Genomic DNA, 24,457 nt, shown 5'->3' with positions numbered 1-24,457 from the left:
ACATTATTTCTTATATAATATCCTGTTTCATTCAAAAGTGACAATTTAAATGTTTTTTCATTTCCTTTCACCCCTACACATTGTTCTTTTTTACTTTGTACATCACATTACAGTGTCAAAAGTATTTTTATTTAAATAAGACCCACTATGTAATCATTAAATATTAAACCGAAATAATCACTTACTTCCGTGCTGTCAGTTTGGCTTCTACATCTGCATCTGGCTCATGCTACATTCTCATGTTTATTCAATTTATTTGTAAAAGTGTTCACATTTTCCACTTTGCTTCCTCTTGCTAAGCTCACTCTGGTGTCTTCCTTCATTATTAGGATGTTGGCCCGATTGCAATTTAAAGGACTTGTAATCTTTGCAATTCCCTCACATTGCAAACTGCACATCCCATTGTCATATTTATTACAAGACTCCACAAACAAATGTCTTGTTTGTTTGCTGATCATCTCAATTTGTTACTGCTATTACCGTCACCATGATGTGGGTATATTTTAGTAATGTGATTAGCAAGAGGTGTTTATCTAATTGCGTTTCTGCAGTCTGTTGGAAACAAAAATGTCCCAGGCTTGAAATGTATTCTGACATGGGGAAGCTGTATTTTGATATCTTGACAAGCTAAAATGTTCAGATGGCTGATGCTGGAACAGAAATGATGCAGAAAGAGAGGAGTAATCACACTTGAAGCAGGATTTTCAATTGGCTGCACATGAAGCCTGTTGTTTCCATCAGTGCACGAGTGGGTGAACTCTTCCTTGATTTGAAGTAACCTTTCACAAGTAAAAAACATGATCCACTTTCATCTTCTTATTAAAATATTTCTCATTTTTTTCTTTTACTTTAACCTGAACTGTATACACGTTATAAACTGTTAAAACATAATATTGTAGTTGGAAGCACATTTAATAATAATGGTAAAGATAAAACGTTTTTAGGGGCAATTTCAACACATTAAGAGTAATTCAAGAATTTACTATAAATAAAACCTATAGTCTACAGTAACATGTGCTAATAATATCAATGACAACAATGCATGTTGCTGCCACACTGAGAGCTAAATTGGACCACAATGCAAAATGTAGCAGTTTTACAAAAAATATTCTAATGTTATTATAATTTTAAGGCTCTGAATTGCTCACTGCCCACATTAGCCTTTAAAAAAATAAAACAGGGATGCTACTACTGCTACTACTACTTATGAATTGCAAGAATGAGATCACAATAAAGAGTGACTAATTCTCAACAACACATATCTTAATGGTTTAGAAATTGCACCATGAGAATGAGAAACATGGGCATCCTATCCGCTGCTGTTGCTGTAAGAGTGGCCATGATTAATTTTAACAGCTCTACTACCCTTGGGGTTAGTGGAAGAGGTTTGCGAGAGATCCAACCACAGCCCTTCATTGTTTTTACAGCTGCATTACCTCACCTTGACCTGTCCCCAAGCACACAAGCAAAAAGTAAATCACCTCTGCAGCTGCCCATGCCATGAACCACAAAGCTGCAACGGAAATACCTCATGGTGCACTGACCTCATAGCTAACAGCGTGCAGAGGTGAGAACACAAATGGTCCTGACAGGATGAGCAGCACACTAAAGGTTCACATTCTGATGGAGCTGCAGCAGGCCAAAGTCCAAATGACTAGCTTTTTTATGGTCCTTTGTTGGTTGGTTTGCTTTTATGAGACAGCTGCAAGGCACAGAAGAGAATGAGTGGAGTCACCAAGCATGACCCAACATGGTTTGAAACACTCAAAACAACATGAACTATGAGCCCTGTCAGAGATCTAAATAGGTGATATCTGTGGATAGGGCAAGTGTTGCCAGTTTGGAAAAAAAAAAACGCAATTTCAGAGTACAATATGTGCCTCCTGACCTAAATTATATAAACTCTATTTTTTCTAAATATTTGCAGTCAATCATTTGAAAAATATAGAAAAAGCAAATATTTGAGCTGCATGCACTGTCTGTGCCCCAGTTCTTTTTTTTGTAATGCAATCTTCTTTTTATGCGATATCAATCCTTGGTGAATATCAAAGAGGAGATCAAATTCATATCATATATTCCAGCAGCAAGTTCTTTTCAAAGTTCAGCTTTTTTTATCCCATGACGAAAATGAAAACTACTTCTGATGCTAACTGTTCATGTAAAATTCACAACATACATTACAGTAGAAACTGGGATTTCATTTTTTGGCTTAATTTGTTGTTCAGCAGTACAATTTTCTCGGACTGGATTTTGATGATTATCCAAATGTTCATCAATTCAGGTCAAACTCTATTGTTTTTGGGGAGACTTGAAGATTTTTTTTAATTTAAAACACCATAGATTTAGATTCGAGTTCTATAGGTAATTTCAACAGAACCTTGACTGCAAATCATTAGTGGTATATGCTCCTGAAATGGTCATCATTCCGTATCATATTACTATACCAAATGCAAGTCAGTTCATTACAACAGATCATCAGTTTGTGCTTTCAGCCCATAAGAGGGGGCCAAGACTTGATCATGCATACAAATTCACATGGTAAACTTACAAAGTGGGCTTGGTCGTTTGGAGCTAAGCAGACGTTTGTTTTGTGTCCAATCAACCTGTTCTAAGCACACTGTGCTCGCGTGCTAACGACCTTAATTAGCCTATTATTTGAGTAAATAGATAAGTAAGTTGACCAGGTGCACCTCCATGCACCAGGAATTCCCCATCAGGGGCTGTGGGTATAGACTGCTAAATGGAGGGCATGGATCCTAAAATGTGAGCTTAATTTATGAATCACAGAGCAATATTTTCAAACTCATCTAGACCAAATGGCTCTGTATTTGTTTTCAGCTAACTGAAGGAAGGCTCTGATATGGATTTAATCCACAGTTTTAACATTTAACCATTAACACAATGTGAAGTTTAAAAGGTTTACATGTGAATGAAATACTCTGTTTTCCCTTGAGCAGTTTAAGTGCAATGCCTCAGAGTCAAAGATGACTTCTTCCCGGCACCATTTTTTCTATACGATCAATAAAGAAACAAGAGAAAAGTTTATTCCGACAAAGATAGAAGTGAAAGATTTTCCACTCAATGTACCTTTAAAAGATCTCAATAAAATACAACCCCTGCCTTTATTGATTCCTCCAGAAAAAGCTCTAGCTCTAATGAACTCCCTCTTATGTACCTGTTTGTCTGTTCTGTCAGATGTCAAAGGGGATTCCCGTTAATGTAAGAGCTCTAACTTTAGCAGGAGAATAAGAAGAAAGATGGGGTGATGTCCGTTCAAAAACACAGTGAGCTACAACTTTTCATCCTAAAAGAACTGCAATAACTTAACCGAGTTAGGACGCAGAGCAGAGAAAGAGCATCTGAGGGCAAATGTTTTCCTTTCACTTTATTTTTAACTTTGATGCAATGTGTTTGAGTTTAAAGAGAAGTCAAAGAGTCAAGCCAGTGTTGGATTGAAAATGAAAAAGTGTTCAAAGGCCAATATATCTACAGACAACTGCCAGCACACACGTCCAAGGACTGATAATTGGCTTCATCCTGCAGTGGATGGGTATAGAAGTAAAATAACTAAAGTACAATGAGTATCCCCTTGATAAAACTATACTATAGAGTCTATTGTAGAGGAATCCAGTGCAATAAACCTTTCTAAAACACTATGCACAAACAAACGAACAGCTTTTCAGGTATTGATCTAGTTTTGGGTCGTTAATATAACAGGCAAGAAGTTCCATCAATAAAGTTGCGCAACAGCTTTGTATGTGGCTCAGGGGTAAGTTCTCAAGGAACCAAATGATGGATGGCGAATAATTTCTATCACTTGCATTGATCTTTTTAGTATTTGCACTTTCGATTGCTTGGTTTCTATATAGTGTTTTGTAGACGCTTCTCAACACTGCTTCAGGGTTTCTCAAGGGTAAATTAAACAGTCTAATGAGTAGTATTACTGTGACAAATATCATGACTAACATCATTGGATATATTCACTTTTTGAACCTAGGTGTTGAGATCCTCTGTTGAAAAATAAGAAATATAACAAAATAAATACTACCGTTAGATGTGTAGGAGCAATGCAAACACTGTGGTAGTTTGATAAGAATATGCAGCCCACAAGATGATGATGATGTCATTTGCAAAAAAAAAATCTAAAAAAGTTACCAGACATAGGATGGATGCTATTAATCCTATCATACTATAATCGGGAATATGTCCAGTGCATAAAACTAAGCTTGAAATTCATATAGTCATTGATTACTGCATCACAGGTTTTTCTTATAGCACTGTTTCAATTTTGATATGATATCGTTCCACTCTGATTATTGATGCAACTCACCTGTGACGGTCTGATTGCCTCCTGCTCTTAAGCTTGGGTCTGTTCTCCAGTTGGTGCCAGTTTGTCTGCTCACATGCGGTATAGTTTAGCCAAACTAATTTTGACGCGTGGTCAGTGAAGATGGTTTGTGTAAACTTGTACTTGTACTTGTGCGTCTCAGGAAGAGGACTCAGGCCCCGTTTACACGATAGGAAGACGCAGATATTTTCCTGCAGTTTGGCCTCTCATTTACACCAAAACCCTGTTTTTATCATAGAAAACGATTATTTCTAAAACCTCCGGCCAAAGTGGAGATTTCTGATAACGCCGGTTATGTGTTGCCGTGTCAACTGGGAGAAATGGCGTTTTAGGTTCTTAAACGTCACATTATGCACCAGAAAATGCTTAACGTCATGCGAGCGCCTTATGTTTACAGTTTGTTTGGCTACTGATCTGGATTATCAAGGGATTCTATAATCGGTTGATCTGGTTTGACCCATATTGAATAAACACAGACACACGTCTTCATTTTTCAGACATTTTACTTCTGAAGAGATCTGACACTTGACAGACACAAAATCAAATTGCGAGAACACCAGAAAAAGTCGCTCGTGTTATTTGTTGGTGTTGATTCTGAGGATTTTGATTGGCTTGCATGGCTTTATTCCTTTCCCTGCACTGCCGCCAATAGGTTTGGCAGAGTTATTATGGCGCTTGACGGCGTATTTATGCGGGTTGACGTAAATGACAAGTTTTTTGAAAACGATGTTGTGTGCACCATGTTATTATTGAAAACGGGGGGCGGGAAATATTCGTTTCTCTAAATACTCGGCTATGTGTAAATGTGGCCTCAGTCAACCTTGGATTTTTTTTTCACCGAGGGCTTTTTATTTTTTCTTCAAGACTGGAGTCAACAACCCAGAGCCTGGATGAGGAGCATTTCTCAGTTTTTCTTCAAATCGGCCATCACTAACCACCTTCAAGCCACTCTGCACGGCCAACTTCTCTGGAAGATTATAACTCACAGTTGCGAAAGAGACCCAGCCTGGTCAGTAAATATTTAGATTTTCAACTTGGATGCAAACTATCACCTGGATATTTACATATTCCCTTCCTCTCCACAGACCATCTCAGCCCCTCCTTTATTTATTTGACCTACCCGCACTTTGGACCAACACATTTAATCTTGTCAATAAACATTCATAAGTCAATTGAGTCCTTCTCTGATTAGGGTCCTGCCATAAAAGAAAACCTAACAGTTTGTCCCGATAAGGATTTATGCAAATGCACTTTTGCAAATTGAGTCACAACCCATCGAACACCTGTGCAAGTATACAGGGTATTCATCTGCTAATGGTCTTTTTTTTTTTTTTTTTTTTTCTTAGTTTCACCGTACCTTTATAATCAAAAAGATAGCTTATATGTCACTTTGACAATTTTGAAAAGATAAACACAGCTGCAGCTTGTCTTCTGTTGCTGTGTTGGCACCTTAAGTTTTAAACTTTTTGGGAATGCGTGATAAGTTCAGTGAAAATGAATTCATCTTTTCTTTAATTACTCAGAGTTGAATCAGCTAAACATCCCGACAGTCACTGCCTCTAGTGTGAGCTAGCTGCAGTCGACTGAATAACTATCACAATTACTAATATTACTTTGGCTACAGGCACCAAATAGCAAAACATTATCCTCCACTGGTTATTTATCCTGAGGTCATTGCTTTACAACAACAATTTGTTACAAAGGCACACAGCAAAAGGCAAAAGAAGACAGGTTTTTTAGACTTGTTTTCTTTTGAAACTGAGCTTTAAAATGGGAACATAAGACTCCTGTGTATCTCAAGCAATTTCAATCTCATTGTGTTTGTCTGTATGTTCTGCTGATAGCATGAAAGGCTTTATCCTCTACTGGTTATTTATCCTGAGGTCATTGCTTCACAACAACAATTTGTTACACAGGTACACAGCAAAAGGCAAAAGAAGGTAGATTACACTGAGCAGCAAGTATGGAAATAAATTTGACTACTAGATAAATTTCATAATATTTTTTGTGGATATTTCTCACTGTGCTGTGCTGCTTTTTCCTGCCTGTAAATTGTGCAGCTAATCTCCTTTTGTGCCACAGTGTTATCAGTTATGAACTTCTTTTTTTTTTTACCGTGAGAAAACAGAAGCGTGTCTGTGGTTATACTGAGACAAAACTTGCTTCACAATTGTACGAGCAATTGAAAGCTCTTTGTGAAACTGCTTTGTCGATCCAACACAACCCATTGCAACTTAGGTTTTATCCAGAATGAACAACCTAAAGTCCTCTTCAACTTTTTACTATTGCTGTAATCTGTTCAAATGTTTTTAGTAATTACATGTGCATATTATGTTGCAATGCAGTTGAAGGTGAACATATACTGCGAGGGTGTGCAGTGATATTGCCAAGTTGATCCTGTAATTAATCACTAAAACAGTCTGTTACTTTTGGTTTTGTTGATCCAGTAGCTTAGCAACATCATGAAGTATTCTGAGAACATTTCACCAGCTTTCCGTGCAAGACAAAAGGGCTCTGGCTGATGGACATACAATACAGCACTTAATAAAGCATAACCTGACTTTTGTCCGACAAAATAAATTACTATCCATGGTTGTGTACATTTGTTTAGCAAAAAACAACAAAAACAATGTAAAAGTGAAGCTGAAATTAAAAAATGTCTAAAAGCATAGTTGGAGGTCACTCTGACCATAATCTTTACCTCCCAAAATCTAATATTTTCATGCTGGAGTTCAACGAGATATTTTTGCTAAAGATGAGATGGAACATTCAGAGACCAAACACATAAGGCCTAAGGCTATGGCAGAGGCCTGAGAGTGTAAATCTACTTTAAAATGAGCCAAATGGATTGTATTAGATGTAGTAATGCATTTTATAATGCTGCTACTGTCAGTGAGCGGTATCAGTCAGAAATTTCTAATATGACCAAAACAGTAACAAGTCAAAGGTTGACTCATACAGTTCTTTACACCTGACAGCTAATAATTACTGTTTACATACAGTCTGATACAATTATGCTTTAGCTGTAGAACACATAAGATAATTTGGAAATTAAGTTTCATAATGGACCCTAAAAAAAAAAGGTGATTATTTTTAGCATAGCAACAAATCTTATTTGGATTTTGAACATAGTTCCCTTAAATCTGCATCAGCTCTTTAAAGGGGAACTCCGGGGCATTTGAAGCGCGTTTCCATTGCTAGAGGTTGTCAAATACTGATAGTAGGACACAGAGAGGTGCAAATCTGCGCTCCCCGTGTGGAGATCGCTCTGTTCGCACACCCTGTCATGCGAGGCTAATACGTGGTGGCTAAGGGGCAAGCGCTAACCCTTCCACGTAAAACAACAACTTGCACACTGCAGAAACGTCACACCACTTTATAACCCATCCGACAATAAAGTCACAAGCCTTACCATCAAAACCAAATGCATGGTTCTCACATTACTGGCATGGGGACGTTACAAAACAACTTTATAAACAGCATGTAACTCACCGGCTGGTTGTAGGCTCGCGCATGTGAAAGCCCAAAAGAGTCGATGGAGAATAATCCCATATACAAAACAATTATTTTCTCTAGAAAAACTGCGTTCAAGTATTTAAAACATTACAACAATACATGCCCAGTAATATTGTTGTAATGTTTTAAATACTTGAACGCAGTTTTTCTAGAGAATATAATTGTTTTGTATATGGGATTATTCTCCATCGACTCTTTTGGGCTTTCACATGCGCGAGCCTACAACCAGCCGGTGAGTTACATGCTGTTTATAAAGTTGTTTTGTAACGTCCCCATGCCAGTAATGTGAGAACCATGCATATGGTTTTGATGGTAAGGCTTGTGACTTTATTGTCGGATGGTTTATAAAGTGGTGTGACGTTTCTGCAGTGTGCAAGTTGTTGTTTTACGTGGAAGGGTTAGCGCTTGCCCCTTAGCCACCACGTATTAGCCTCGCATGACACGCTGTCCGAACAGCGCGATCTCCACACAGGGAGCGCAGATGTGCACCTCTCTGTGTCCTACTATCACTATTTGACAACCTCTAGCAATGGAAACGCGCTTCAAATGCCTCGGAGTTCCCCTTTAAAGCTTCTTCTTAATCTTCTTTATGTTTTCATAATCTTACAGTTTTATGATTTTTTTTTCTTTACATGTAGACTTGCCATATCTTTAAATTTGTCTACTTAACAGCTGGAGCAGTGTGATCTCTTTACTCATACATGCATGTGTGATGCAACACAATCCTTTTAGCCGAGGAGTCTCTGCATTTAACAGTCCTGTGAAAGCTACTTCCAGTTTTATGTCCCACTCTGTTTATAGTCTAATGTTCCATGTTGTGCACTTTTCCTCCTCTTTTGTCACATCCTGTTGATGTTTCAGTCTGTCAGCTGTGAGATTGTTGTTTCATTTTGTTGTAGCTGGCTTTGCACTCCGCTTTTAGATCAACTGAAGACAAGTCCCTGGAAATGGGTCACACGAAGGCATCGGAGGCTTAGTGGTTCATACTTGTCCCTTATGCTGTGCTTGAGTATGCATTTGTGTTGATGGATCCAAATAGAACTACTTTTTGACAGACAGTGTGATCTTGAGAGCCCAGAGAACTGTTGAACTGACACTGCAATGTGCAGTGGGAAGTCTGTGTATGTAAGCAATCTCACATGAGATAGGGAGTAGTTTTAAATGAACATTTTAATGAGTTAATTTGCTGCATGATGGTGTGGTGGTTAGCACCATCCCCTCACAGCAAGAGGGTTCCAGGTTCAAATCCCTGCTGGGGCCATTCTGTGTGGAGTTTGCATGTTCTCCGCATGGGTTCTCTATGGGTACTCCAGCATGTTAGGTTAATTGGCGACTCTAAATTGTCCCCAGGGGTGACAGTGAGCATGCATGGTTGTGTGTCTCGTTTGTCTCTGTGTGGCCCTGTGATGGACTGGTGACATATCCAGGTTGTACCCTGCCCCTCGCTCAATGACAGCTGGGATAGGCTACAGCCCCCGTGACCCTAAATTGGATTAAACGGTTATAGAAAATGGATGGATGAGTTCATTTAAAATTATTTAATTGGATTTAATTCCATCAACAATTTTGTAAACAGGTGTGAATGTGTGAAAGGAAATGTAAACAAAGGCAGAAAGATCGATTTACCTTGATATAATTTTACAAAGCGTTGATGAAACCCATTCTGAAAATATTTACTGATCAGAATTGAAAAAGGAAACTTCCTTCTTTTTTTTTCTTGGTGTCTTTTTCAGAAGGATGCAAAAAACTAACTGTTACATTATTACAGTTATATGTTAAGAATATCAAACAATGTATTCTTTTTCAGTATCTGCCCAGTCTTTTTTTTCCCTTTACAAACATAAATAAAACAAACAAAAAAAAAAACTACAGTCCAGCAACAACATACACATCAAGCCAGACTTACAACACAAAACATAGATAAACAAAACAAAAACACAACACCCTAGGAAATCTACATAGCATTTATATCCTGTACCTGAAAAAAAAAATATATAAAAAATATGCAGAGGTAGGTAGTGTCATCCTTACATATCCAGCAGTTGGGCTAGGAATGGGCCCCATACTTCATTAAATAGATCTTCCCTCCCAGCCACTCTATAGGTGACACGCTCATAGCTTGCCATTGAGCTTAGAACCTCTATCCACTCCTTAAAAGTGGACAAGATGGGAGATTTCCAGTGGTCGTAAAGTTATCCTGCACCCTGTTATCATAGCTAAACGACACCATGATTTTCGGCGTTTTGACATTTGAATATTATTTGGAAGCAGCCCCAAAAGACACAATGAAGGGTTTTTGGTCAAGTGCGTACCAAACATCTAATTCAAGAACAAAAGTATGGCATTCCACATGTCACTAGTTTTGTCACACTCATATAACATATGCACCAGAGTTCCCACCTTTCTATTACATCTCCAACATATATCACTATTTCTAAGTTTCAGTCTTGCCAATTTGGAGGGAGTCCAGTAAGATCTATTTAATATCTTATAATAGATGAGCTGTGATTGTGTTTGGAAACTTCCTTCTTAATGTAATCACTTTTCAGGTTGGATGATGGTTGTTTGAAAAAGTTGTCTGAGGCTTTTTGGCTCCGATTAGAAAACTTTATGTTGCCTTCTATATTTAGTAAACTCCCAAAAAGGGAAAGGTTCATCATCAACTTCAAGGATAGAGCCTTGGCAATTGACATTAGTTTGTCTTGCTCTGGCATTCAAAATAAATGAATAAATAGTAGAAAGTATCGGAGCCATGTCAAGCTCAAAATGGACAGAATTTGATTTGATATTTTTTTTAAAGCAATACTATGTAACATTTCTACCTTAAAATAACAGTTTGAAAAAAATTGTGCGGCTAGAATGAGTTTTAATATTACGATTGGCCTGTCTCCTATGCCCTTCGGGGGTCTGAGTTGGAAAAACTGCACTATGTAACTTTGCTGGACCGGCCCGGGAGCTGAGCGGAAGTACTTCGACTTGCTTTCTGGCACACCTACCGCAAAAACAAATAGACCCCTCTCACGCTCCCAGGTATAAGGCTAAGCTAGCGCAACATTATCAGTACGATCATCATGGTAGAGGCACCGAAGAAACAGAAGAAGACGTTGACTGATGAAGCAAGGAAGAGAAAGAGATTTACGTCAGTGTCTTAACCGTACATTACCTCCAAGCCTGTAGGGGGAGCTCCATAATGGGCTTTTTGAGAAGTTACATAGTACTACTTTAAGTAAATGGGACAGTTGGGAATGAAAATTACAGTTTTCAAAACACCAGCTTTTCACTGCTCCCCATTAGGAAATCTCAACCATTGTCTTTTTAATTGCTTTCACTGTTGCAAACCATAAATTTAGCTTTATGTCTTTTGAGATTATCTTTGGCTTTATATGATTAGGTGTTTGCAATCAAAATGCCAACATTTCTTTGTGTGATATGAGACATAATGACCATAAAGTGCGCAATTAAATTCAGTTAAAAACTGAATAAATTCTGATTCTTCAAAACCTTCAAAAGGTTTATATGGGAACATAAGTGTGCAATTTCTCATTGCTGACAAATAATTACATGTAAAAACTGCAAACAAATCAACCCTACCAAACCGTTGACTGGTTACAAAGCAATTTTTCCCCCGAGGGCACATATGCCCAATTTAATGTAGATAGGAACCTATGCAGTGGTGTAGTGGTCCCTGGAGAAGTGGGTATACTCTCAATTTTGCCCCTTTTTTTTTTTTTTTGGGCTTATTCGCCACGCTTTCCTCACTTTCATCTGCAGCGCGTTTTAATAAAAACCTGTCCAAGGAGGTTTGGTTAATCCTGCCTTTCAGAATGTTTCTGTGTCATTATATAGCGCAGCCGCACGACCAGTTGCATTTTTTCAGGGTGTTTCTTTCCAATGGACTTTGAAAGTTTGGCTAAATAACTGCACAAATATGAGCCCAAAACACGAGATGCTTCCATGTGAACGGGTAGGAGGCGGGATGCTGGCCGGATTCACTCACCACGCCAACTAGCGGCGGAGTTCCTGAAGCTTCATAACAAGCAACTTAAATTTCTGCTTGCAAATCAAAGCAAAACAATAAATAAATAAAAAATAAAATAATAAAAACGACCGAATACGGCTCGTAACTAAAAAAAACTCGTATGTCGGAACACTTGTAACTCAAGGTACCACTTCATAGTGCTACATAGCTTCATGCTAACGTGACGTTAGCCTTTCATAACTTTAGCCTACTCATGCAGTGTAACAATTGGCAGCAAAATCTCTTCTCTAAATGTGCAGTGTCTTTAAAAAACAATGACTCATTTGGAAATCACATTAAAACGTAACTCAAAATGATGTATTCCATGAAAGTAGGTAAACACCACAGTGTCGACGCCTGCCACTCATTTCAAAGACGCCGCGTTTCTCATTTGCATCGCGCATCTTTCTAAGAGACATACCTGTCAATCAACTGGAGTGGCACCTGAGTTGTCCAATCGTGTTCCAGAGGTGGCCAGCGCATCTCCCGCCGCACTGCCTCTGATTATCTCACTAGTCCTCGTGCCTAAAGTTAACCGGTGTAATCAGTGAAGGCACTGGCAGCGAGTACCGCATTAGGGGGGATTTAGAAGTGGGTATACGCTGTATACCCTGGACTACACCACTGAACCTATGTACTATCCACAAGAGTCATAAGGGTACATCACTACATCAGTCTACATACTGGTATATTGCTGAGCAACATGCACTAAATAAACGAGCCTTTTGAGCACAAAATATATCTATATCTATATACAAAGCAATATATACATGTATGTGTTACTGGTCAGTTTTTTTTTTGTTCTTAATGTTTCTGATTAGGTCCAGTCAAGTGGTTTTTCAAAGCACAAAACTGTAAACCCACCTGGAGATGGGCTACAGCACAGTATATATATGTTCAAAATCCCTTATTTCTATTCCCCGTGACACTTTAAAGCTCACTAGTTCCACTAAACTTAACCTCATGAGACCTTTTCATCATCCTTAGCAACGAAACAAACTGTGACCGTTTTAGGCACGTGGATGATCTGTGAGGTGTTTGAAGTACCTTCCAGCTGTGGCACTCGACTGTTTATCAGGTTTAAAGCAGGTGTAATAAACCAGACCACTGAGCATGACCATCCCTGAAGCATGGAATAGAGTTCATCAACATGCACCTACTGCTCCACTCTGTTTAAATTATGGCATTTGCTTGTGCTCTGCAGAACTGCTTTTAGAATGTTACCATGGAGATGGAAGAAGGTGAAAAGTAACACGTTCTATAAACACAAAATAAAGTGAGGCTTGGAAAGCCAAACAGCACTTGAGAAGAAATCAAAGTATTCCCGAAGGTTATCTCTTATTTACATAAGTATTTATGTGATTATATTTTATTTCTAAATCTATCAAGAACATAACATAAGTAAGACTGCATCTTTTTCTATTCTTTAATATTTAAACAAATAATCAGTTTGGTAGCTAGTGAATGATAGCAAACTTGGTTTGTTACACCCTGGTAACTAGCAATAACTCAATTTCTTGGTCGCCCTGTTAGCTGAATTGTTCAATTTAATGAGTTTTCTCGGTTTAGAAGAAATGTTAACCATTTGACTCCAAACTTTATTTTCAACCATTTAATTTTCACCTTAAATGAAATATCTCAATCTAAGTTTCAACTGTTGGATTTTCCACCGACATGCGCTTGCTTATGTCCTGTGAAGACCAACTTTATTTGTAATAGATTTGAGACACTTACTTATACTTACTTTCAAGGTGTCTTACACTTACATTTATTTGGTTATACTACAAATAATTGGCTTGAATTGGACTGTATCTTTAAACTGCCTTTGTTGGGATTTGGCGCTATATGAATTTATTTGAATATAAGAAAGCGTTAGTTTGCTACTGATCTCCTGCTTTGTCTGTTTCTTACACATGAGATGGATAATTTGGAAGATGTCTAAGCTGGCTAAACTTTAACAAAGGGAGTAGTAGTTTAGAAAACCATCAAATTACTTTCTTATGAACAGTGGTTTATAATTCAAAGAGCTTGATCAATTTAGTAAACAAAAATTCATATTACATGCTTTACAGCTCTATTCTGGTAAAGGTAAAAGTAGTCTATCAAATACAAATGAGTGAATGCCACAACTAATTTTGAGTTTTCTTTATGTGCAAGAACAGAAAGGATTAAGTTAACTAGGATGTTGATAGATGTTGATATTGTATCACATTATACTGTATGTTGTGTTACTATCAGCAGTCCTCAAAGCAGAATAAACTCAGAACTTGTAAGTCCCCTGCAGTTCACACATGCTGGTAATGGCCACCCATTTTTTAATGTGAGTTATTTCCCACAGTGCCCCTGCTCTGCATAACTTCAAGATCATCCCTTACTTTTTACTGTGTTCTGTCACTAATCTCCTCCCGAGTAGACAACACAGAATTATTCAGTAGGTGAAAAATGGGGTTCATTGAACATCAAGGAATAGATACTAAGAGAAAGGTTAGGTGTTACAAAAGATAACATTAATTAAAAACAGAGCAATGCTGATTGGATGAAAGGCCTACAAAGCTTTCAACTAGATAAATACTAAGCGGGTTACACCACCACAAAAAAGCTACAATGGAGGCAATTTATATAATAGTGAAAGAATAGCAAAGAGAACAAACGCCAGGACAAAGCACATGCAGGTCCAAGGTTTATTCCTGCAAACATAATTAAAGAATAAAGAAGTGGAAAATATCAAAGTAGGCCATTATTTACCACAACATATAAAGGAATTACAATCAAGGTTGGCATTGGCCCAAGTCTTTGGGGATAACGGTCTTTGTCTCAGCACATGAATAATATAATAGAGGTCGCTGTAGCTGTGAAATTTCCAGTGATTTATGATGCAACATATTTTGCGCCCACTGTGCTTGGCTATATTAAGTGTTTACATTGGATTCCATATATTCCACAAACTACATGCAATACCGCTGGACAGTATTACATGTAGTTTGTGGAATATATGGAATCCATGTTTATATTACAAGCTTTGGGCATCCTTTGTTAAAGTGGGTTACGACGAAATGGTTAAATGAGTAGAAAAGAAACTGAACTAGAGATTAAACATTTCTTTAAAATCTATAAGCAAGATTTAGAGAGGAAAATTCAAGGGTTAGAACAACATACAAAGGTTTAGGCATTCCAAGAGATATGACCTCTTAAATCCCCTTAATGATGTGTGAGACCTGTATTATCTTTTTAATGCCATGGATTGTTCGCAGCACTAATTAAAAAAGGCCAGGTAATGCAAATTTTAAAGCTATTGGATCCTTGAAGAAACTGCCTATCTCTCTTGAAATTAAAATAACTGATGCCCACAGGCAAAAAAAGGCTTTTAGAAGATTGTGTATTCAGATAGTTGTTTTTTCAGTTTGTAATGTAATTAAGAAAAGGTCAAGTTTAGGTCTGGAAGGATAACAATACTTTCCAGTCGAAAGGTTCAAAAGTGTAAGGAAGACAAATTCAAACTCCTGTTTGACTGCAAAAGACCTTTACTTAACTTTGCCGTCATACTAGAGTGGTAGTAAACATGTACATGCAGATACACCTGCATGAATATGATCTTCATGGTAGAATTGCCAGAAGAAAATCTTTCCTGCCTCCTCAACACAAAATTAAGCATTAAATGTTTGCTAATTGACATGTAAACAAATCTGATGCAAAGTAGAACTTTTCACTGCAATGATGAAAGGTTTGGAGAAAAAAAAAATCATGAAAAGCAAACCTCTCAAGCTGTTATGATGTTTTTATAAATCATATTTTGGACTTGTCTTGAAGCCAATTGCAGTGGGGTTTATTTACTGGTGGAATATTTGCTGGTAGAAGGAAGAATGAGTGCAATTAAACATTAGCACCTTTGGAGTCAAACACAGCATTATCTTGACAAAAGCTGAAGATAAAAAGGGGATGGTTTGCATGGTTTAGATAATGATCCTAAACACACAAATCAACAATGTACCCCTGCATGAGGCACAATTAGAGTTTCAGCTGTGGTCCTTTCAGTACTCCATCCTACCCAATTCAAATCTGTAGAAGAACATCAAAAGTGCAGTGCTTGTAGAGCGGCCAAAGACAGAAACCTTTTCAAAAGTGGGTGGGTGAAAATGTTCCAAACAAGAAGTGAAAGACTCTCAGCTGGGTACAAAAAGCACCAACAAGCTGTGATTCTTTCAAAAATGGGCATTGCTAAAGACTGAGAATGAAGACTGCTGCTTTGCAATAAACTTGGTACTTTAAAACTATAAAAGGCGAAGAGAAGTTACTGAAAAGTTATCTTGCTTAAAGCAAAAATTAATTTATGAAAAAGAGCAGCTTTATTACAGCTTTGGCTGTATCATTCACTAGGTTGTTTTTAACCACAAAAAAGGAAATAACCTAACTAATAATGTTTGTTATATAATAGAAACTTACAAGCTTTCTTAATCTACAATTCAAATAATTACTGTGGTGTTACACGATACATCAAATTTGAAAGAATTGATCATTACAGTAAGTTGTACAATCTCATTTGTCTACAGTTCCTGCTGTGATTTGGCATGTTATCTCACTTATCTAGGTTTGTACCCTATAAAGAGGATACTTGTGCTTTGTTTTGTAACTAATCCAATATCCATCCCTCAAACCCTTAATTGAAATGAAGACAGATGTAATTAGACATAGCCTTTCAGCGCATTATTAAAACCAAAGCTGAAACTATTAAGGGATTATAAATGTATTAGGAGAGGATAGCTCATCCACTTTTCTCTTGCCTGACTTGTTTATTTACAGGCAAAATGATCCAGCTGAGATTTAATAACAAGAAATAGAAATTGAGGAAATGTATCTGACCAAACCCAAATGTCATTAAAAAAGATTTGCAAGCACGTCCATCAAGCCTTTGTGCCAGCTGACATACTCAGCACTGCTCATATGGTCTTCAAAACGTCCCTCTTAGTGAGTTTCATCATTTTACATGTCATATTCAATCTGAGACATTAGCAATCTGCATGACTTATGAAGGTCATAAAATGGACTCATCCACAGGCAGAGAAAATCATAGAATGTAACACGAGGGTCATCAAGGTGTCTTACCTCGTCTTGGTAGATGAAGAAAAGCATGATGGACAGGATTTCCAGAAAGAAGATGAGCAGGAGGAGGATGAAGAACTGCAAAGTGAAGAGAGAAGACAGAGTTATTCAACACATAATTCATCAATGCAGTAACAAAAGATAACGAGGATTTGTCAGTGTCGTATGATGATGTCACGCTGACACTGAAGAGAAAAATAGACTCTGTTAGGGAGTGAATGTAAAAAAGGATAGAGGATGAAAGGCAGAAAGTGTCAAGGTGAAAGATATAATTAGAAATTGTTCAGCCTTCCTGTTCCTGACGGGTCGAAAGGACAGAAAGGGGAAGAGGTGTGACTATCAAAGCAAACAGGACATACTGGGAGAGATGGTACACAGTTTTCCTTTTCCCACTTTGAATTTTATTCTTCACCAGTCCCCAGTTGTCCCCCCCACCCCTCTCCTCTCTCTCTAGAGATGAGAGTGAGCTGGTTGATGGGTAATACATCTTCTTCCTGTGGGCCCATCTGAGTGCTTAAAACTGTTACGAGCTCATCCATCAGCTACAATGCTAGAACTTGGCTCTCGTCCCCACACACAGAGCAGACTGTCTGAAGATTGGAAGAGAGAAATATTTTGACAATGGTGCAGTTGTCCAGGCGGTCACAAAATGAACTCAGTGAATGCACGAGATTACCAGTTGAAGTCTGTAGATGAACTCTCATTCACACGAGTGCATTGAGCTGCATTTTTATAGAACCAGAATGTCATGCTAATGTAACTGTTCAAATAGAGCAGATGTTGATCACGCTGCAAAGTCATCATTGAAGAATGAAATGTCGATTGATCCTAATTTGGTACAAATTTTGTACTAGTTTAGAGATCTCACTATATAATAATCCGTGAGCCATGTTGTAGGGGATTTACGGCATTCAAATAGTAAAAGAGCTTAAATGAATGGATTTTGTCCTTGTTAAAAACTTTTTTTTTTAAATTACCTTGGCACAATTTTGGGAAATGGAGTGTATTTGGTAAAAAAAACTACACACAATTTGCATGAACATACACCAAGTAGCAAAGCACCTCAGATATTCTGTAAAATTATACATTAGGTGAAAAGTATAATTTCTTATAAGAATGCAATTTCAGTCATATTAGACATGAGTCCTATGATTAGTATATATTTACATTATTCAAACGTTTCTCTGCTAAACCTTAAACAATTTAGCATTTCCACTTTACTGTATTTTTGTCACAAAACGGACAAGCTAATACTGACCCTCAAAAATATAACATTCAAAGCATCACCTCAGCAAACACATCTGGAGAGACAGAAGCATAATTGAGTGCTTCACATCTGGAGAGACAGAAGCAGAAATGAGTTTCCATTATGATCACAAAAAGAAACAAAAACACCATAGCTGGATCTTGCCATAAGACTATATTTTCAGGCTATATTTTCGTTTGGCAGGATGACATGAGAAGAATTTGCTTGATTGACAAATCCGTCTTTGCATTTACCATGCTGTGAAAAAAATCCTTGATAGGGTTTAGGAAGTATGGCAAGTAGATGTCTCTGAATGCTATACTTTGGATGCATTTACAGTCGGTAAGTGGGTGTTTTTTAATTGCAAACAGGATTTGAAGCTCGAATGAGCTGCTGACATGACTGTCACTAGTCGCTGAAATGCCTTCAGTAACTTTATTCTTTCTTTCTTTTTTTTCTTTCTTTTTTTTTAACTAGCAACAAATCTTTTAGGACAGCCTTAAATACTTTATGGTATAAGAGAGTGGCCAAGGACATTTAGTCTTGTAGGTCTTGTTATCTGTTGTGTCTGTGTGCCTTGCATCAAGTTCTAGCAGCAGTCTTGCTTGCCCAGTGGAGGAAATGGAGCAGCAGAGACTTTCTGTCACTTCCAACCTTCTCTGAGGGATTGTGCTATCTGTTAATACAGCCTAAATCACAGAATAGACGTTGTAGTTTTGTCAGATTAAAAATCAGGATTATCAGAGCAGAGCAAGGTCACATAATACATTCTAGGGGATTACGGTGGAATACCTCATCTTTATGGGTGGCTGTTCAGTCTCAGTTTTATCATTCCCTACAGAGCAAGACAGCTTTGTAGCATAGATCTGTGTTACAGTTTTTTCATTTAGAAAATTTGGGACAAAATAACTGTTCATAGATTTAATCTCCATATAATTTTGCAGACTCTATACGTGCTAGAAACATTTCATGATCTTCTTTTCTTGTATGTACCAGTTCCTGTTTAGTGAAACAATCGCAGACAAAGACTGATTTCTGACAGTCACATGTGACTGAAGAAGGCCCAGTGATTAAAAAATGGCTTCTGTTCTGCAGACTCCCGCTTGAGCATGGTGGAAGGTATTGGACTTGAATTATGGATGTAGATGAAACCAGTGGACTAGTGGAGATTGGTAGAATGATAACAACGTATCTGGTTTGTTGGGTTTGCTGCTGTGACGATATTTTGTGATATATCTAAAAATGGGAGAATAAAGCCTGGTTTATAGTCGGTAACGCAAGACGCAACGCAAGATGCAAGACGCAACGCAAGCCCTTGCGCGGTTGCAAGCCCCCCCTTGCGTGCTTGCGTCTGTCACCTCAATTTTCTAAACTTCACGCAAGACGCAAGACGCGAGCAGAGCTATAGAGTAGCCACTCTGGACGCGAGCACAAGCCACTATCTACATTACATTCGGCAGCGTGTTCATCTTCCGGTTTCATCCCCTAATAAAAGACCGCTGTTTTCAAACGCCAAGGTAGAAAGCAAAGAAGAAGAAGAAGAAGCATGAATCCCATAGACATAATATATATATAATATATTATGTCTATGATGAATCCACTTGAAGAGAGACTTGCCGAAGAGGTCCTGGTGGTGAATTTCCTTTCATCGTAGTAAGCTTGTCATTGAAAAAACCCGCTGCTCCACCTACTGTCCTGGTGGTGAATCGCCACGCAGCACACGCAAGCGCCGGCAAAGCTAAATGAAGCATAAACGTCTCGAGCCATTAACACAAGCGCAAGGGAAGGTTAAAAGAAGTATAACTCAGCCTTAAAGGTGATATTCTAAGGATGGCCGTTGGCATGGCAGGGGTGCACCCCAAAGTTTGATGGCAGCATAAAGTGGAATGTCACCACCATGTTTCCCTGGTACATTGATAATTACAAAGGTACATTGATTTTTGTTTCATGATAATCTACTCACATGTTGCCTTTTTCATAGAGCTTAAACCATGAATGTTGTGTCTACAAATGTTTGTCTGTACATTTGGTGGTTGGGTTTACCCACCTGATTCATAGATGAGGTTATTAATGCTAGTGCTTTGATATGGCAAGAATGTGCCAATCAACGTAATATGTCTTATGTTTACAAGCATGTTTAGGATTTGGCAAATCACGGTGTGTGGTGTTTTTCAATATGTTAGAGCTTGAAAATGTGCTTATCAAATCTGGGCAGAGGTTTTGCTTTTTGGTTATAAGATTTAGCTTACTTAGGAAAACGTTTGATTTCAGTGGTCAAGCAAGTCCTGCAAAAGTCATTTTCTGAGTGCACAACTTGCTGTGTTTAGTTTGAGACAACACTACGCTGTCAAAATTCACAAACTACACAGGCATATGAAAATGGCACGGTTCACCATGTGGAAGTGTTAGTTTTATGTTGTCAGAGTGAGGCATAGAGAGAAGGATGTCATAGAAGGTCAAAGTAGATTTGAGCTCAGATCTGGGTTTTTTTCTTCAATATAACATGGCGTCATGTCCTTTGTGTATTCTAGCTGTTTCCTTGACAGTGGATATGGCATTGCTAGTTCACAGGACTGGCATCGAGCAGGACTGTCAGTGGTCCCTGAGGTCTTTTTGGCAGCACCTGCATGAATGAATCCCTTCATGTTGAAAGGATAAAAGTCTCAGTAGCAATACTGGAAGGCAAGAGAATGACTGGGGATAAAAGAAACAGCAGAATAAAGAGCATGTGTGTTTGACACACTTGTGATCTTTTCAGAATGCACTTTCAAATAATCTCCATCCACATTGGAGTAGATTTCTGAGTGCTCCTTTTAACTGAGGAAAAATGTTATTGTGTGGATTTTGGGAATGCAACCTTTTGGACTATGGTAATAATTTCATAAGTCAATATTGTCAGTGGTTGAGTAAAAAAACACAGTTTAACCAAACTCCAAGTATTTCTTATTTTACTTCAGGCACTAATAATTTGACTTTTCATCATCCATTCATCCATTTGTTGCACCCTACTAACTCGATTTATTAAAGAATATAAAGATGGTTTTAAAAACTAAATTAAACTCACAGGAACTCAATGGCAAAACCTAAAACAGTCATGTCTAACACAATGTTGTGACTATAAGTAAAATGTTACATTCAATGCAAAGGTACAAAATCAGAGCAGAATTGTGCTGCCACAGGTATTTCAACCTTCCCACCGGATTCTGCCAAGGGCACAAGTGGCTTCTACAGGAGCAGTTAATGAATGTTCATACTGTCGATAGATAAGTTACAAGTAAATGTGCTTCTAACAGCAGCAAATTACTATTACGCACAAGACTGAACCAGTTCAAGTCACTGAATAAAGTCAAAGATGCCACACTGTGATTCAGAGCCATGCTATTAGCAGAAATAGAGCATCATTTTGGATTATCTTGGATGTTGGCCACTAGTATTCATTTTTCTCTTGGCTCTGGTTCTCAAATAGCTACTGAATAAAACATGTGGCTCTAAAGCTTCTAAGTACTTATCTTTCTACACCAGCTATTTGCTAACGTTGTCTGTCTACTCTTTGTAACTGAGGATACAGCACATTTAAACCAAAATCTTTTCTTTCTTTTTTTTTTAACTGAAAACTACGCAACCAACCCCACTGGTGCTAGGCACAAAACTCTTCTTTTATTTTTTTTTTCCTTCTTCGTCTTCTTCTTTAAGTTTTGTCTTAAAACACTATGTAAGTCTCTGGTGGCTTATTACCTCCGCCAAAGGAGGTTATGTGATCCCCCGAGTCTGTTGGTTTGTCTGGATGTTGGTCTGTCTGTTCGTGCTGCAATCTTGCGACCTGCCACAAGGTGGAGGGGCTTGGTTGTTTCGTTGTCGTTAAGAGAGGGGTAGGAAGGGGTGCGCAGGGGGAAAGCTTACACTAAAGGGCCGTGTATAGCCTACTCTCGTAGCAGTGTGTCTGCGCTATGTTAATTCCACGCCACAACGCAAGAGGGACAATCACGAACAATTCATTCAACAACAATGGCGACTGGACATCTATTTCTAGATGCAGCTGATCGATCTAGAAATAGAAGACGACGACAGGCTTTATGGTCGGACGACCTGGTTTCCGACCATAAAGCCTGATTTATGGAAACCAGGTCGTCTGCGTGTGTGTTAGAGCCTGGCTCGGGCCGGATTTTTCTGTCCAAGCCCGGCCCTCAACCGACAGAAAAGTTCTCAAATCCGACCGAGATTAATTAAAATATTTGTGTCCGAGCCCGCCGGAAGCCCGAGACCAGTGACCAACGCAAAACGGCGCACCCTAATCAGTAAATACACATTGGTGACAGCGCACCATTATCCACCATAATCCATTATAGCTTAAAGCGTTTGCACACAGTGGATTTCCCCCTCTCATTTTCCACGACTTTCAGTTCTCCAGAAGCTATTTTTCTTTTAATGTCCTTCATAGCGCTTCCAGCCAACTGAGCTCGGCTGCACTGATCGCACGTGTTTAATGTAAAGTTGTTCGAATGTTCGATATGCGTGCGTGCGCACCGAGCATGCACAGACCACAGATGCACACAGATGCATGCTGCACGGCATGAGGCACGAATAGCCTACCAACATTTTCATTTATGCATATTCAATTATTTATGTTTATCACAAAAACTGACGTTTGCAATGAACTGAAACCTGTCCTCTGGCTGTTTATAATTTTCACGATGTCTGCTTGCTTTCGAGCCTGACCCGAGTCCGACAAGACATTCTAATTTTTTGTCCGAGTCCGGCCCGGCCCGTCGGGTTCCGACCGGGCCCGTCGGGCTTCGGTCGGGTTGCCATACTCTAGTGTGTGTCGCAGTTAACGCAGACATGCCCCCGCCCCCTACGCAGACACTACGCAGACTAGACCCCGAAGCCGCCGCTAGGCGCCGCCAAAAGCGCCATTTAGAATTCCAGCCGCCGCCAGCCAACAATTTTGAAAGTCAAATTGAGCCGCCATCTATTAAAATTTGGCTGAGCCACCAAGAATTACGTGCACCTGCACCAAATACCCAATGGTTTTATCTTAGCTTTATGTTCGGTTTCTGGATCTTTGCGTGAAGGTAGCCCGGTCTGCCACAGTGGGCTGGCCCACGACGAGACCACCAACTTCGGCTGAATTTCAATAGTTGTCCCGCTGGGTAATGTGGAAGAACTATTGGCGACCACGCCTCCAAAGCTAAATTTCGCTTGGCCATTTATTTTTAATTGTCTTAAAGTGTCTAGTTGTCATTAGAACGAGTCCCTATGTTTCAGACACCTTTCTCTTTTTCATTATCTGGTGAGGGCGATGTATTAAAAAACCGGCAGCAGGAAAGTTTGGCTGAGCCCAAGCCAGGGGGGACAGATGGGTGCTAACTAGCTGTCAAAGCGGGCAGGAGCAACTTGGATTTTAAATGATGTTGATCACGTCGTACGATTACACGATTGGTATAACATAACTCTCTCAAGCAATAAATTGCATGCATAATAATGCACGTTAAGTGTCTTGTATGGCAAATACTGTCAAGGAAGTAATGCACGTTAATTATCTGGTATGCAACGCAGAGCCAGAGATTGTAATCTCTGTCAGAGCTGCGTCTTTATCCCTTTCGTGTTGTGACGCCAGGTGCAAAGTATTAATTGTGTCGGTGTCTGCGTCTTTCTCTGCCTCCGGTGGAACGAGTCATAGGCTATATTTTCAGTTCTCCTTTTAGAATAGTTCCAGACAATATTTCCCGACCACAAACAGCGAATTAATGTTGAAAAAAGAAAAGTGTCTGAAAAACACTTTTATTGATTGTAGCTGATTAATAGCCTGCTTATCGAGCTCAAAGTGCATAAAGGTGTGTGTGAGTGTATTGGGGGGTTAAAGTGCAGTTGTGCAGAATAGGACCATAATTGTATAAATATTTTAAATTATATACATTATAAATAAATATTAAATAAATAATTAGTATGCCTACATAAATATTAAATAGTGAAAAAGTATAAAAACTGATCTTACTTTTTTGGTCATATATCTGTTTACATCCATGTAAAAATGTGTCAGTCCATGACTGTGTATTCATTGATCACAAACAATTCCTAGAACGTAGACCATAGGCATGAAGTAACTGTATGAGCCATTTACAGCCATGAACATTTTGGTGGCTGCAGCAGCCATTAAGGTTTTGGCTGAGCCAGCTAGCCAGCCAATAATTTCATCAGCCAGCCATTATCCTAAATACAAACGGCTTCGGGG

At 38.7% G+C, this 24,457-nt stretch overlaps 1 protein-coding gene across 3 annotated transcripts in view; it reads right to left on the bottom strand.

Moving 5' to 3' along the window:
• tspan4a (tetraspanin 4a) overlaps positions 1 to 24,457 on the bottom strand; it is a 180,841-nt gene that overhangs the window by 28,342 nt on the left and 128,042 nt on the right. For all 3 annotated transcript variants that reach the window (XM_075466290.1, XM_075466299.1, XM_075466283.1), the window contains one exon: positions 16,983 to 17,057. In XM_075466290.1, coding sequence (XP_075322405.1) covers positions 16,983 to 17,057 — 75 coding nt within the window. The remainder of the gene's footprint in view (positions 1 to 16,982; positions 17,058 to 24,457) is intronic.

Source organism: Odontesthes bonariensis, chromosome 1 (genome assembly GCF_027942865.1).
Source record: "Odontesthes bonariensis isolate fOdoBon6 chromosome 1, fOdoBon6.hap1, whole genome shotgun sequence".
NCBI lineage: Eukaryota > Metazoa > Chordata > Actinopteri > Atheriniformes > Atherinopsidae > Odontesthes > Odontesthes bonariensis.
The sequence above is the reverse complement of the archived record's forward strand: the minus strand, read 5'-3'. Positions and strand labels throughout refer to the sequence as shown.